General features: G+C 44.3%; 1 protein-coding gene across 8 annotated transcripts in view; it reads left to right on the plus strand.

Moving 5' to 3' along the window:
* PPP3CB (protein phosphatase 3 catalytic subunit beta) overlaps positions 1 to 16,182 on the plus strand; it is a 1,016,614-nt gene that overhangs the window by 69,904 nt on the left and 930,528 nt on the right. For 7 of the 8 annotated variants that reach the window (XM_086922326.1, XM_086922329.1, XM_086922328.1 and 4 more), the window contains exon 2: positions 12,376 to 12,576. In XM_086922326.1, coding sequence (XP_086778452.1) covers positions 12,376 to 12,576 — 201 coding nt within the window. The remainder of the gene's footprint in view (positions 1 to 12,375; positions 12,577 to 16,182) is intronic. The other variant, XM_086922327.1, reaches the window with a different exon arrangement.

The following is a 16,182-nucleotide window of genomic DNA, read 5'->3' on the forward strand; positions in this document are numbered from 1 at the left end:
TGTCAGCAGCTTTATTTGGGTGGGATTATTTAGCCTTTTTTTCGATCTGGCTTCTTAATTCTTCTAATTCGAGTTCATCCACATTCCATTTCACTCCTCTCCTATTTACAGTGTACTTCTTTCTGCATTTTTGGCATTTGCAGCAAATTATTATAATAAACACAATCAGACTTATTCCAGCTATTGGCATCAGTATCTTTCCTACTAGACTACGGCCCATGTTAGTGAACCAACTACCTACAGAAGAGAGACCATCAGTCAGTCTTTTCCAGGCACTATCAACCTCCAATGGTTTAAGTTCTCTTTCCAAATTAGTTATGTTTTGCACATATCTCTTAATTTCTATGCTTTTATCTGGAATGTAAGTGCAACAATGTTGCGCCTTCAGCATTCTACAGACCCCGCCCTCTTTTGCCAATAAGGTATCAAGAGCAAGGCGATTTTGTAAAACCATTGATCTGATCGCAACCATTTCAGTATTGACCAGCAGGAATCCAGCAGCAGTGTCAGTTGATAACCGATCCACTACTGTAGACAATTTGCAGATACGGGGAGTATTCATAACTACCCCCATTCCAGGTATCAGTGCACTAAAAATATCACCTATAATTTCTCCTACGCTCTCACGTCTATTACGCACTAAGCCATTAGTGTCTTCATTGCTTCCAGCAGCGTTATTCACATGGTATATTTTCGGGAAGACAATGCCAAAGTAGCAGCTCCCATACCAGTGATCCGGCAATTTGAAATAAGCCTTGTTTTCACATATGTAATAAATTCCGGGAAACACAGGTTCTGACCCATTTTTGAAACCCCAACCTCCAATTACCTTGTAATTATGTTCGCATTCGCTGGAACCGATGAATACATTGTTATAGTAACTAGTCTTTTCTCTATGAAGACAGAGTTTCCCTTTTCGTTCAAAATCCAGCAACAGCGCAGGACCTGCTTCGCCATTTGAGGTGCCCTCCATGTTTTCAGCCCATCTAGGAGTTCTCTCCCTTTCATTATCTGCCTTTTTCTGAAATTTCTCTCTCCTTCTTTCTGCCATTTTTAAGAACATTTTCTCTTGTTCCTGTAATGAACAGGTCAAATTATCTCTGCGAGCTTCAGTCAAATCTATGTTACCTACAGTCAAAAAATATTCTCCCATGTAACGCGTCACCTCACTTCTGAAATGCACAATATTCAGGTGCCCCCGAACAGGTAGTTCAGAAAAAATCACGTCAGTATTCGAATAATAGTACTGTAAAGTGCTTCTATAGAACAAGCTTGCCAATATACTACAGGAGATTCCATAGGTCAGGGGTAAATGGTGATAGGTCACGCCTTCAGCTACAGAAGTAGGTAGCTTCATGCAGACATAACAATCTTCTATTTCCATAGCTTCTACGTAATGCACTAAAAGATTTGCAAAAACATTTAAACGTGATCGGTTTCTTATGTGATGAAAATGCAGTCCTTCCTCATCTGGCGCTTCTAAGTCAGGTCGTGTTTGTCTCAGGCTGACTGAGTTGTCACGTCTTTCTACACTTTGTGGTGTTTCTTCAGTATGTACAACTTCTGGATCTGGGGTCATCGGTTTAGTAGGGTACAGGTTAGTGTCTTTACTTATCATAAAAGGTATAAAGACTGTTAGTCCTATCCATATTACTATAACTATCGCTACACTGCATAAGCATATCTTACAGCAAGTTTTGCAACAATTCCCTCTCGGTCTTCCATTTACACTTGAATCAGACATTTTCGTTTCTGGGTGGCTTTTGAACCCCTCTTTGTTTCTTTTTCAAGAGGTTCACGCAGTTTCACCCTTCAGGGTTGGTCTTCCACCTCAGAGCTCTGATTCTCGATCGAATCCTGATCGCTTCTGTCACTTTCTTCAGGATCGTCAATTTCCTCTAGTACCAAAAAGGTCCATTCAGGGCTTCGATAGTTTTTGTTTATCTTCTTAGATCTGGTACTGCGTCTATTTTGCTGAGCTTCGTCTCTTTGTCTTTCACTAGCAGCTCTTTTTCGGTCTTCTAATTTCTCTTCTACCGTTTTCAGTCTTAGTGTCAGTCTCTTTATATATTTTGGTCTCTCCTTCTTCTTGAGCCTTTTAGTGGTCGAGGACACTTGGCCTTCCTCCTGAACCCTCTTGTTTGCACTCCGTTGTGGCACTACTGTATTGGCACTGTCTTTTTCTTTTCCTGTCTGACTAGGTCCAGGTCTCATCGGTTTCTTCTGCCTGGTTTCTAAGCTGGTCTTGTTCAGGTAAGTTCTGTATTTGATCTTGATTTTCAACCAGTTTGGACTCTAGTTCCTGAACACGTTCGTCTATTTCTATCTGTTCCTGTTCATGCACTTCGACCCCTTGATTTTCTTCTGCATGAACTTCAACTTTGATTACTATCTGTCCCTTTCCAGTTTCAGGAGTCTCTGGAGGAGTGTCGATGACTTGATCTGTCCCTACTTGGCCTATTTCCTGATCAGGTCTGATGTGATTCTCGTTAACCTGACCTTCTTCTTCTAGTCCTGTCTCACCCTCACTATCCCACTCTCTATCTAGGTAGGAATATTTTCTGGTTCTTATTGGATCAAGAATCAGGTCGGCAGCTGGAAACCACTCGTCTTGGCTGGTGCTCGGTAGTATTACGTCAGCTAGATCTGGACCCTCATCTGGAGTCTCTTCAGCTGCACCACCTTCAGCCTCAGCCGCCTCTTCCTTTGTTACCTTCTTGGTGTGACTGGCATGAATCCACTTCGGTACTCCAGCACACTTTACAGCAGTGGTAGTTACAAGGATTACTTGCCTCCTTTTCCCCCACTTTGGTCCAAGGCAACTCTTCCGGGTGTGTTTCTTCAACACCACCCAATCTCCAGGTCTGAGTTTATGGGCTGGAGTGGTTGGCCATTCATCAGCAGTCTCTCCAATCTGGTGAGAGATAGAACGCACTTGGTCACCCAGCTGCCTGCAGTATTCTAGCACCAAATCATCAGAAATACTCAGCAGTTTGTGTCCAGGTACCCATGCCTGTCGCATCATTCTTCCCATTAGTACTTCATGGGGGCTCAGGCCTGTCTTTCGGTTCGGGATGCTCCTCAATCCCATCAAGACAAGAGGCAAAACTTCTATCCAGTTCAATTTAGTGGTATCACACATTTTTGCCAATCTTGACTTTATAGTGCCATTCACTTGTTCCACTATTCCAGAAGCCTCTGGACGATAGGCACAGTGTAGTTTAGGCTCAATCTTGAATGCTGTATAGAGCTCTTTTAGGATTGCGCTGGCAAAGTGCCCACCCCTGTCTGTTTCAATGGTCTCTGGGAAACCGAATCTAGGTATTAGCTCTCTGAGTAACAATTTAGCTAGTGTAATGGCATCGTTTTTCTTGGCTGGGTAAGCTTCCACCCACCTTGAGAATAGGCAAACTATTACCAAGACATATCTGTATCCTCTACACATGGGCAACTGTATAAAATCTGCCTGTAATCTGACAAAGGGGCCTTCTGCTTTTCCACTTGTGCTTTGCTCTACCACGGTCCTCTTTCCTACATTGAACTGCTGACACATCAGGCACCTCTGGCAGAGCATATCCGCGATATTCCTGAATTTTGAATTGTAGAACACCTTATCAAACACACGGCACATTGCATCCCTTCCAATATGGGTATCTCCATGAATCAGCCGAACCATTGGGTCAGTCATGCAGTCTGGCAATACAGGCACACCGGTGTTATTCACCATGATACCATCCCTTTCCCTGAGTTGACATTCCTCAGTCTCCCATCTGAGTTTTTCATCCTCATCTGCTGCCTGCTGCAACTCTCTCAGTTCCTTCCAGGTAGATACATTCTCACACACCATAAGTTGGCAGCTGTTTCCGCCCCCCCATAATTGGATTTTCAGGGACATTTTATATTGTGCACAGTATTGGGCAATCTGGTCAGCGTATCTGTTTCCGGCTGTCACTTCATCCTTTCCAGATTGGTGAGCAGCACATTTGACTACTGCCAATTCTTTGGGCAATTGGATTGCTTCCAATAGGGTTTGCACCACCTTTCCATTTCTGATGGGGGTACCTGAGGAAGTCATGAATTCTCTTTGTAACCATAGCTGGCCGAAGTCATGAACAACCCCATAACCATATTGACTGTCAGTGTATACGGTTACTCGTTTGCTTTTCCCTTGTTTACAAGCTCTGGCCAATGCGATGAGCTCGGCCACTTGGGCAGATTTGACTTCACTCAAATATGATGCCTCTAGGGTGGTTTCCAGAGTGACTACAGCATAGGCAGCACTCAATCCACCATCCTCATGTCTCAAGCAGGAACCATCCACAAACATCACTAAGTCAGCAATGGGGAGGGCCGTTTCTTTTATATCAGGACGAGGTTTTCTACTAAACTCAGTTAGGTCAATGCAATTATGTTCAATTTCACCTTCCACTTCTGCATTTTGGGTAAGGGGCAACAGTGTTGCAGGGTTCAAAATATTGCATCTGGAAATTATCACATTTTCTGCACCAATAAGAATTCTCTCATACTTAGTCAGCCGACTAGGAGTGAGATACTGGGTTTTGGTTCGGGTTAGCATAAACACAACTGAATGTGGAACATAAACCGTTACAGGATGTCCCATGACAATGTTCTCACTTTGCTCTAGACTCGTGCATGTGGCAGCTACTGCCTTCAGACACCCAGGAAGCCCAGCAGCCACTGGGTCCAGCGTGGCTGAAAAGTAGGCCACAGGACGTCTAGTCAGACCATGCTCCTGGGTTAGGACTGAGAGTGCACAATTGTCTTGTGTATCACAGAATAACTCAAAGTTCTTGGAGTAATCAGGCATTCCCAGTGCAGGAGCAGAGCACAGACAGTTTCGCAATTTTATCCAAGCTGTCATGCTTTCATCATCCCAGATGACTGGATCGTCTGCCCCTTTCTTGGTCAATTTTATCAGAGGTTTGGCAAGTACAGCAAATCCCACAGTCCACTGTCTGCAATATCCCACAACTCCCAGGAACATTCTGACTTCCTTCTGAGTTCTGGGCAATTCCATATCTCGAATTATTCTGACTCTTTCTGAAGTGACTCTTCTGATTCCTTTCTCTATTTGGGGTCCTAGATATTTTACTGAATTCTTGCAAAACTGTAATTTGTCAGGTGATACCTTATGTCCACCTCTGCCCAAGTGATTCAGCAGAGCAATGGTATCATTAACACAGTCGCTTTGACTTTTAGACGCCACCAGAAGGTCGTCTATGTACTGAACCAGGACAGACTTCTTTGGTAGCACTAAAGATTCAAGACATCTTTTTAGGATCTGATTAAAGATCGAGGGGCTTTCTGTGTACCCCTGGGGGACACGATTCCAAACATAGACATGACTGTCAAACTCAAATGAGAAAAGAAATTTGCTGTCTGGATGCAATGGGATGGAAAAGAATGCGTGACACAGATCTATGACAGTGAACCACTCCGCATTCCAGGGAATCTGATACAGGATCACAGCAGGGTTTGGCACAATGGGACAACAAGGTACAACAATCTGGTTTACCTTTCGCAAGTCCTGCACTACCCTGTACTTTCCACTAGGCTTTTTAATTCCAATTATGGGTGAGTTACAAGGACTGCTCAACACCTCCTGAATTATGTCTGCCTCCAATAATCTGTTTATTTCAAGTGCGACTCCAGCTTTCACTTCCGCACTCATCTTATACTGACTTGTTTTTGGGTAGGTGGCATTAGGTTTAATGGCTATTCTGACTGGGTCCACATTTGCCATTAGTCCTACATCTCTCCCGGTAAAATCCCATACCTCTGGTATCACCTGTTGCTGGAGTTCTTCAGGTAAGTCATGAATGGTTAGAGTTTTGACTGCTGTGTCAGGCCTTAACAGCATTAGCTTGTACAGGCCATCTTCATCTGGGGTTTGGATTTCAACACCCTTTGGTGTGCAAAAGATGGTACAATTCATTTTGCACAACAAATCACGTCCCAGTAGATTTACTGGGCTGGAATCGCAGACCACAAATCTTTGCATTTCTTTGAAATTTCCTATGGAAATCTCCATGGGTTCAGTTACAGGAGTGCTAATTATTTGATTTGATACTCCCAATACTTGGATAGCTTCTCCCGAGAGGGGTAGGTTAGGAACATCCGCTGTTCTCACAGTCGAACGGGTAGCACCAGTGTCCAACAGAAAGGTGACATCATTTCCTTCAACCTTTCCTTCAATGTATGGCCCTGACTGGTCTACCGGTAGGGATGCGCCAAGCACGCACTATCCTTCCTCCCCCCTCAGGCCCCGTCAGTATGGTTCATCACAGAGGAATGTATCGTTTAACAGGAACTGTGAGGTTGCCTGATTTCTCTCATTCTGTCCTTCCCACACTTCAACCCTCTCATTCTGTTGGGCCTGATTCTTATAATTAGGTCTAGGAGCTCTAGGCAATGGAGGTGGATTTACCTGATGCGGATTCTTTCGTGGCCCCTCTTTCTGCACCTGTGGATTTAAACCATTTACGGGGGCATTACCAGCTTGTAAATGTGGTCACTCGTCTCTCCAGTGCCCTATTTGCCCGCACCCGTGACAGGGAAACTTCTTTTTAGCCTTGCTCATTTTAACTCGAGGCTTCCCTCCCCCTCCAGAGTTATTGTTTGGAGCATTGTTATTCATTTTACTTAACTGTTTCTCTTGTTGCTCAGCCAATTTCACCTGTGCCCACATCACTTTCTCCTTCAGGGCCTTCTTTTTGTTCTCCATTTCATCCTCACAGTACTTAGCTTACTTGAGAACATCATCTATGGGCTTTCCCTGCCAACAGATTTTATTATCTCTGATCCACTGGGATATTTCTGGTTTCAGCCCTAACACAAATCGATAAATAAAATGAGTCATGTCTTTCATTTCAATATTATCGATGCCACTGTAGGTCTTGAATACCTGCAATAGCCTCTCATAATACGAGTGGACCGTTTCATTATGGTCCTGGGTAGTCCTATCTATTCGGGTCCAATCAGTTTCCTTTGCTGGCACCTTTTTCTTTAGAAATTGTATGACTTGGTCATACTTTCTCATCACCTCTGAGGAAGGAGCTCCAGTGTGGGGGTCCCTTGGTAATTCTTCACTGGGCCAATCAACGTCTATTTTACAATCGGTCCATAAGTCTACTGGAACTACAATGTCAAAGAACCCATCCAGGTCTTTCAAGAGGCACTTTTGAACTTTCACAAAGCGCTCCACCTGTCTATACCATTCCACTGGCTTCTCCCTTAATTTTGGGAAATCGTTGGTAAATGACACAATGTCATGCCGGGACCACGGGACATGTACATATTTCCCACCTGGCACTTCCCTCATGGGATACAGTTTTTCTGCTTGACCTACTTCTTTTAGCACAAATTCGGAAGCTTTTGGTTTTGCCCTACTCTCTTCCTTTTTCTTTGCCCACCTGGTTTTCCATTTGTCCAGATCTCCCCATTTCTGCAGAACGTTCAACAATTCCTTTATCTGTGTTCTCTTTCCTGACACATTCATGTTTTCTAAATCCTTGTCTGAAAATTCTGCCCTATACGGTTTCTGCAGGACTTTGGATCGACTTACATCAATTCCCATGTCTGCAGCAGCGGCCATTAGTTTTTCATGGAACACTCTAATATTTCGGGTAAGGCTTTTGCTGATAAACAGCAACTCTTCTTCGCTAAGGGAGTTTAATCGGTCTAATCCTACATTCCCTGCCATTAACTCCTCTATCTCTATTCTCAATCTGTAAATATCCAAAGGTTTGGGTGGGGAAGATTCTCGATCCATCTCCTTAGTCCATCTATCTAGTTCCTCTGGAGTCACCACTGTGGCACTCCGGATTCCTGATGTAGTTTCGATTAGGACTTCCTTGGCCTTGGTCTGACTCCCTGACCGAGATCCACTGGTACTAGGCTCTCTTATGGGCAGATCCATTAGGGAGACTACAGACTCACATTCGCTTGCTTGATCATCTACAATAAGTGGCTCCTTTCTGGGGGGAACTGGCATTGGGGTAAGGATTGGAACTTTAGGACTAGCCTGCCTCTCCCCATAAAGGGGTATAGCAGGACCGATAGTTACAGGAATCGTCAGGGCATCAGGGCTGGGATGTATCTGAGCTATAGTTTAAATCAGTTAATTTCTTTGCTTGATCAGGACATCTCTTTCCCTTTCTCGCAAAACCCTTTCTGACGAGTTATCATGCAGTATTTGAGGCAACAAAGGAGGGTAAATATTCGGTGCAGTGGGAATGGCTGACCCTGGTCTATCTTCCCCAAAAGGTCGGTAATTTGGGACTGCTGTACTAGGTCTACAAAACTCATCACTATTACTGGATTTACTGCAGATACCAGCTAGGTCTGTCTCGCTTGCCCTCCTACTCCTAGCATGGTGGAGAAAAGGATTTTTCGAACTTAGTGTTCCTGATGCTTCAGCATAAGGAGGTGGATTTTTCATCAATAAATCCTCCAGATATTCATCCTCCGAGTCCCCCATGGCCATTAAAGGTCGACTCTTCTCGGTCTTTTTCCCAACTGCTTGTTCAGTTATCCCAAACATCGGAAACAGTCCCTCAACCATCATATTCTGTCTCCACCGGGTCGGGGGTGTAATTCATCCATTCGGGTTCTCAAGTTAAATAAGATCCTACCATTAAAAGTACCATTGAGGGGAAAAGCTAGTACCCCATCCTCTTCCGTGTACTTTACCCAATTTTCTAACCACACACAAGTATGGTACCCTTTATCAAACATCATGAATGAGGCGGGAGTATTAGGAGGGGGAATGATTACTCCCTCTCTAGTTCGAATGGGCTTGTCTTTCTTGAAATAATTCTTTATCTTTTCGGCAAGCGACAATTTTCTCTTAACTCCGTACATATTGTGAGGTCTACCTCTGCTCATCAACTCCCTATGACAACCTAAATTCCTGGGATCAGGCAAAAATTCAGGGTACCACATACACCTCTCGACACAGCCTACAAGCTCGGTTCGGAAAATTTTGTTTACTTAAGTGCTTCCAATGCTAGTGCGTCTTTCAACTTCCTGCGGCCAATCAGTACTAAGATTTCAAAAACCTGTTCGACCAATGGGTGCGCGGCCCCTTCGTGAAACGCGGTCTCACTCTGCGGCGCTCACCCCTCCCTTACAACTCTAGCTTCGCCACACACCCGCTGGCTCTACCAATGCCAGCGCGGCACGGAGTGACGTCAGCGCAGCCTTGTGACCGACTCCCTCCTTTACAAGGTAACGGAAACTTTGAATTTTTCCTAAAGTGCGAGTGCAGATTTTAGTTAACAACGTGAAACGACTGCCACTGTGCCTAAGGGTTTTAGAAAAGAAAAGAGTCTTTCTTTTACTGCAAGTAAACCACTTTTGTCTACTTTTCATTCACTACGGATAGATCCCTTCCGCCTATCCTTCTCACACAAGCAATAGAGATCCTGCTACTTTTTTGACTAATTCACTTCTTTCCGGGATATATACTAAGTCAATTTTCACCAATGCTCTCCCTTGCTGCCACTCAAGCTCCAAGAACCTATTACTCCTGCCGTCTGTGACCCTTACTAGGTGATATCACAAGTTTCACCACGGTTTTGGTAGCTAACATTTATACTTCAAATAAATTTATAGAAGGAAAACCTTGATTAGCGCTTCCAGTTCTACCCAACCATGCACTAACCCTTCCCTTGGCCAGTGACCTTACAGCCAAGTGGATTCTACTCACCACTTGCTATTTCTTTTCCCCGGGGATCCCCACAACTTTAAACACTTACTCACAGTTGGTTAGTAATATACTCAATATTTCATGCAATATAATTAACTTATTCTATGACATTCAAATAGAACAACAATCCTTTTTATAGCAGCATATAATAAAATTTTAGCAGCACATTTTAATTTTCACGGTTCAATAGTGACTCTCTTATCTACCTATCCTAACTAGTCCTAACCATCCTCTGCTACCAGAAAATACTGATAGAGCGTGCAGGTCACCCGACTCAGAGTTTTACCAGATTTTCACGCACTTGGGCCCATGACGTGATTACGGAATACAATTTTGCAAATCGGGTGATTTTACACGCCACTATCAGTATTCTATGTGTGTTTCCTGTAACACTATTACCATAGCACCTGACTTACCACAGGTACTTACTCCTCCTGATGGATCAGGAGCTCGAGAATAGGTGATAACACTTCAAATGAAACACTTGGTTTAATTCACTTAACATTAGATGTACCTTTTTGAATGACCACAGACACCTGAGGCTTTTTAAGAGTTTTATATAGTAATTTAAAGTGACAAAATTAGGAGGCAAATACTGATAAAGACATCAATAAGCAAAATCAAAAAGATAATATAGCTGTGTATAAGGGATAACACCATTTAGGGCAATAGAGTTTTCTAAAGGGTACGGGTAACAGGGAACATGCTATTCAGTTTAGACTTAAACTAGGGTCGGTAAGGTCAAAACACTTCAGTCAGTGGATTTCTATAGCCTGTATGTAATTTAACCCTAATCTTATTCTATCTAGCTAAAGTCTTATTGCATCTATAATGTTCACCACACATTAATAAATCAAAAACGGTTTTCAAATATGTCCTACAGGAAAAGGGAAAGTTGGAACATGCTAATAAACAGTTTGCAAATGCATCAGAGGAGAGAACAGAGCGAAAATCATGGGCATAGAGGCTTTATTAAGAGCAGGAAGAAAAGGATAGATGACGGACACCCACAGGTATATTTACCTAAGACGAGAATGAAGACTAACCCTGGCCACGGGTCAGTTTCGGGAAGGGACGAGGACAAGGACCCTCAAGGATTTAGGAAGCCAGTAGGTGAGCAGGTAGCAGCTCACGGAAAACCAGGACAGGATACCCCTCAGGATTTGGGTCAGGACTGGGCTCACCAAAGGGCACGACCAACCCCCACAGCTTCGGATGCAACGCCTGCGTTACCCCCTCACTGCACGGAATCCGCCAATAACCCCGATTGGGTTCTCGAATCTCCGAGCAAAGTGTTTCGCCAGCACCTAGGACTATTTCCACCCCTTGGAGTTTGTGGACAATTCGGACAGGGCGCTCCGCAGCTCTCTGTATCAATCACCTATAGAGTTCGTAGGGTCAGTGACAGGTCTGCTACTCGGACAAGTCGGACAATTTTCCCTAACTAACTAGGCTAGTTATACCCTTTTGGGGTTCCCAGACCACCCACAAATGTTGCAAGTGACAGGGTCCCAACTTATGATTGGTCAGGAGAGGTGATTAGGTCACTATTACCTCCTAAATTCTACGTTCCCACAATGAGTATTTAATTTTTCATACCCGCCCCCTATGTTCATGTTCCCAGGCATAGGAATATGGAAAAACAATGGGTGTACACAGTTGACAGAAACAATGTAACACATTTTAGGTAGATAGCAGCATCTTCTCCCAGGACATAGGTAGGTTCCCAGGCGCATCTTGCTTCAGGAGCCAGCTGGCTGAGATCTGCTTCTGCGCAGTGTGGGTTTTCCCTCGTCACGTGACAGGGTCGGAACGGGTTTCAAGATGGAGTAGGGTCCCTCACCCAGGCCCATGTATGCATAGTACATGAAAAGTAAGCGAAAACAAATTAATAACACGGCAAAATAGAATACACTGTACACCATGAAAATCTACTCTGTACCCCTTATTTCATAATAACTATAGCGATTAATGATTATTGCGAAAATAGATAGAAATGCTAAGCAGCGTATGCAAGCAAGGTGCATGGTTAGAGACAAGCGGCCATATCAGCTACAATGCGCATGAGCGAACTTCTCCCTCCAAATCTGCGAGTGCGTCACATCACATGGGTATGACCGACGCATGCGCAGACTAAATTTCTGCGAAGCGGCCATTTTGTAGTATGCAAGCGGTGTTACTGTTAGTAAACACATATGCAAGCATCTCTAGGACACCCGCGTGTACTGGAAAAGGGTAATATTAATGATGAACAGGGTTGTTTAATATTATTACAAGGTAATCGAAGTTCATGAATAGAGCAAGTTGCCTTATGTGCGAACTCTCACTCCATCAGAGGCATGAGGAAACGTTCTAAAAAGCTTCTGAACTTACCAAAGGTAGCAAAGCTAGAGGATGTTGTTACATGTAAGTAACTTTTTTGTTGAATTAAGTGGCTGCGGTGCCCTTCAAGTGTGCTAACATTATACACAATTCCATAAAATGTGTTGCACTCTAATGTTGTGGTATTTTCTTAAACCAGCTGCACAACCTAAAATGGATTACTGATTTTTTACTGAGTAAAGTGTTTGCACTATCATACACGCAAATGGAGATGAGAAACTCTGATTGATATTGTACCCTGAGACATTGCTCTTTTTTTGTAGCAGTCCCTTTTCCTCCAACACATCGCTTGACATCAGAGGAAATATTTGATTCAGATGGAAGACCCAGGGTTGATGTACTGAAGAATCATTTAATCAAAGAAGGTCGTGTAGTTGAAGAAATTGCACTTAGAATTATTAATGAAGGCGCAGCGTTATTACGGCGGGAGAAAAACTTAATAGAAGTCGAAGCTCCTATAACAGGTAAACCTTTTTTTTTTGCTTGGTTAACACTAAGTTATTTTGTATTAAATTATTTTAAAATACTGAAGGGGGAAATTGCTGCTCTCTAGAAATGTTAAGTTGTTGATAACTACGGGTTTATTCCTCAGTTTAGAAAGAAATGTTTAACTTTTGTTATTCGTGTTTATAAAAAAAACATAGAAAGTGAATACGCATAGAGATTTGTTGAAGCATGCTTGTACATTAATTTTTTTAAAGTCTTTCTTCTTCCTCTTCGCAACTTTTTGTGCACAATACAAATTGGCATATATTGGTCATTGTGGTAAAGGGGTACATACCCACTAAGGGGTACCTGACTCACCATTGCATCTGAAGTACTCCACATGCTAATGCAGTGACAACTGGTTACATTTTGTGGGAATAAAAAGATTGTCAAAACTGCTTGAGGTACCTAAGCGGTACAACAGGGGGATTCTGCAAATTGCATCTCCTACACAAGGACACTACTGAAATATTTGAATACATCATTGTCTCCATAGCAATGCTTGACATTCCAACCGGCTTTATGGAGTTTTTCCACCTAAGAAAATTATTAAAACCATTGGAGCAAATGTTTTTTTTTTTTTACAGGATAGCGTCACAAAGAAATTGTCTAAAAAGTTGCAGGTTTAAAGACAGTTTAAGTAATCTAGCTATGCATTTTGACACAACTCCCTCTTTTTAGGGCTCGGCCTACGTCACCACTTCGTCCGAAGTGGTGCGGAGCTCCGAGCCGTTTTGTTACGGGGCTCAGAATAGTGAAGTAAAAATTCCTCACTGCGCGAGATTTTTCCGTAGTTTATTTAGGCATTTTCATGCTAATTGGTCCTCGCAGTGCAGTGTTTCTAGTAGCCTTCACGCAATAGGCCATATGGATTTCAGATTGTGCACTTCCTGCATATTCTGTGTGGTTATGCACAGGGGAGTGTAATAAATTGTCAATTACGAGCTGTCAGGGTGCCGCAGTAATAGAACCCAGATGTTTGGGGCGCGTTCACCAGTCTGCAGTTAGTTAGGTGGGCGCGCGTTCGTCTGCATCCTTTCATGAGTAAGTGTTGGCCTTTGAAGAGCTGGCTGGGTGGTGCGCTGACAATGAGACACACAGTCTTCATTACACCACAAAGTATGTAAGTGCGTTTGTATTGTTTTTGGTTTTGTGCCCCTAAGTGCGGCAGCAAAAATCATTGGTTATACTCAGTGAGTGCAGAGTGAGTGTGCAGAGTAGTGAGTGCAGAGTGAGTGTGCAGAGTAGTGAGTGCAGAGTGAGTGTGCAGAGTGCAGAGTTGTGAGTGCAGAGTTGTGAGTGCAGAGTTGTGAGTGCAGAGTTGTGAGTGCAGAGTTGTGAGTGCAGAGTTGTGAGTGCAGAGTTGTGAGTGCAGAGTTGTGAGTGCAGAGTTGTGAGTGCAGAGTTGTGAGTGCAGAGTTGTGAGTGCAGAGTTGTGAGTGCAGAGTTGTGAGTGCAGAGTTGTGAGTGCAGAGTTGTGAGTGCAGAGTTGTGAGTGCAGAGTTGTGAGTGCAGAGTTGTGAGTGCAGAGTTGTGAGTGCAGAGTTGTGAGTGCAGAGTTGTGAGTGCAGAGTTGTGAGTGCGCAGAGTTGTGAGTGCAGAGTTGTGAGTGCGCAGAGTAGTGAGTGCGCAGAGTAGTGAGTGCGCAGAGTAGTGAGTGCGCAGAGTAGTGAGTGCGCAGAGTAGTGAGTGTGCAGAGTAGTGAGTGTGCAGAGTAGTGAGTGTGCAGAGTAGTGAGTGTGCAGAGTAGTGAGTGTGCAGAGTAGTGAGTGTGCAGAGTAGTGAGTGTGCAGAGTAGTGAGTGTGCAGAGTAGTGAGTGTGCAGAGTAGTGAGTGTGCAGAGTAGTGAGTGCAGAGACGTGAGTGCAGAGACGTGAGTGCAGAGACGTGAGTGCAGAGTGCAGAGTGCAGAGTGTGCAGAGTGTGCAGAGTGTGCAGAGTGCAGAGTGAGTGTGCAGAGTGCAGAGTGAGTGTGCAGAGTGCAGAGTGAGTGTGCAGAGTGCAGAGTGAGTGTGCAGAGTGCAGAGTGAGTGTGCAGAGTGTAGTGTTGTGAGTGCAGAGTGCAGAGTGAGTGTGCAGAGTGTAGTGTTGTGAGTGCAGAGTGTAGAGTGAGTGTGCAGAGTGCAGAGTGAGTGTGCAGAGTGCAGAGTTGTGAGTGCAGAGTGGTGAGTGCCGAGTGCCTGTTCCAGAGAGAGCAGGGTATGCTTGTGTGCTTACACGGTGCACTGACACACAGGAGCTAAAACAAAGAACAGCTGAACTCCTGGGAGCTTCATTGAGCCAGCAGGCCCTCTGTGAAGGGAGCAGCAAGGAGGGGGATGCCTCAACCAATCAAGCGCAGCTACTCAAAACTGTACGGTTACAACACAGGCCAAAGGGCAGAGCTAGGTCTTTTTGCATTACGCAGGGTGAGCAGTGTGTGAGTGTGTAGGGTGAGCAGTGTGTGAGTGTGCAGGGTGAGCAGTGCGTGAGTGTGCAGGGTGAACAATTCCAATCCAAACCACATAATTGCATTACACACCACATGCATACACTCCATAACACATGGCTAAAAGACATTGCCATTTACAATGCCATTAGCTCTAACTCAAAAAAATCCGAGACCTATTGCATTTCCAATGCTTGTTTGGTCTTGCTTAGGCAACGCTTGCACTGTCTCTTCGAGACATGCTTTATTCAGGTATGGACTTGACGCTTCACCCATTTTCCGTCCATTCTTTCAATTGGCTTCTGTTACTGTCCATTCTAAATGGTTGCTTTTGATCTGTGAATAGGCTTAGTAGTCCCTCCTTAGTACCTCCTTTTCTGCTTTTGTAACCTCCCAGGAGGACTAGCCCTTTTAATAGTGTTGTTACTCAGTAGGTTTCATTTACAGTTTGTAAGCACTAGTTTCTAAAATGAGCTTCTCCTACCTGCTGTTGCCGGCACACTTTTCCCTTCCCAGCTAACACACACACAGCATTTGTTTCCTGTTCATCCTCAGAGGCGTTTGGAGGGCGCCCGTTCTGTTCCATGCACTTTCCTACCCCCACCATCCTGCTTGTTTTTAATCATGTTAAATATACCTTATCAGTGCTGCACCCTTTTCATGAGTGATGCACAGGTTTCATTTTCATTGTTGTATATTTCCCGGCTTCTCTATCCCACTTTCTCTGCTCTCCCTCCCAATCAGTCAGGCGGACGAGAGTGAAGGTTGAGCAGCAGGTTGCCTCAGAGCAGGGGGTACTGTTGTCTGTACTTGCTCCTTGCAGCTTCCCAGGCTGTGGACTGTCTCTGGTCTCCGGGGAGAAGTGCAGGTATAAGCTCTTTCTATGAGCTCTTTCTATCAGCGCGGCGCCTGTTTTATGAGCACCGTGCTGGTTTTGCTCTCATTGTCGTGTCTCCGCCCTTTCTTAATGCATGGTCTGTTGTGTGGCCTTTTTCAGGACCCCTTCCTGCTTGCAGTGACTGCCTGTATGCCATGCTTCAGGAGTTTCTTCCTGTATGCAGTGACTGCCTTGTGTGTAATTTGCTGCAAACTCCCCTTCCCGCGTACATAGACAGCCTGGATGGCACGCTACAGGAGTTCCTTCCTACAAGCATAG

The sequence above is a fragment of the Lissotriton vulgaris genome, chromosome 5 (genome assembly GCF_964263255.1).
Source record: "Lissotriton vulgaris chromosome 5, aLisVul1.2, whole genome shotgun sequence".
Lineage (NCBI taxonomy): Eukaryota > Metazoa > Chordata > Amphibia > Caudata > Salamandridae > Lissotriton > Lissotriton vulgaris.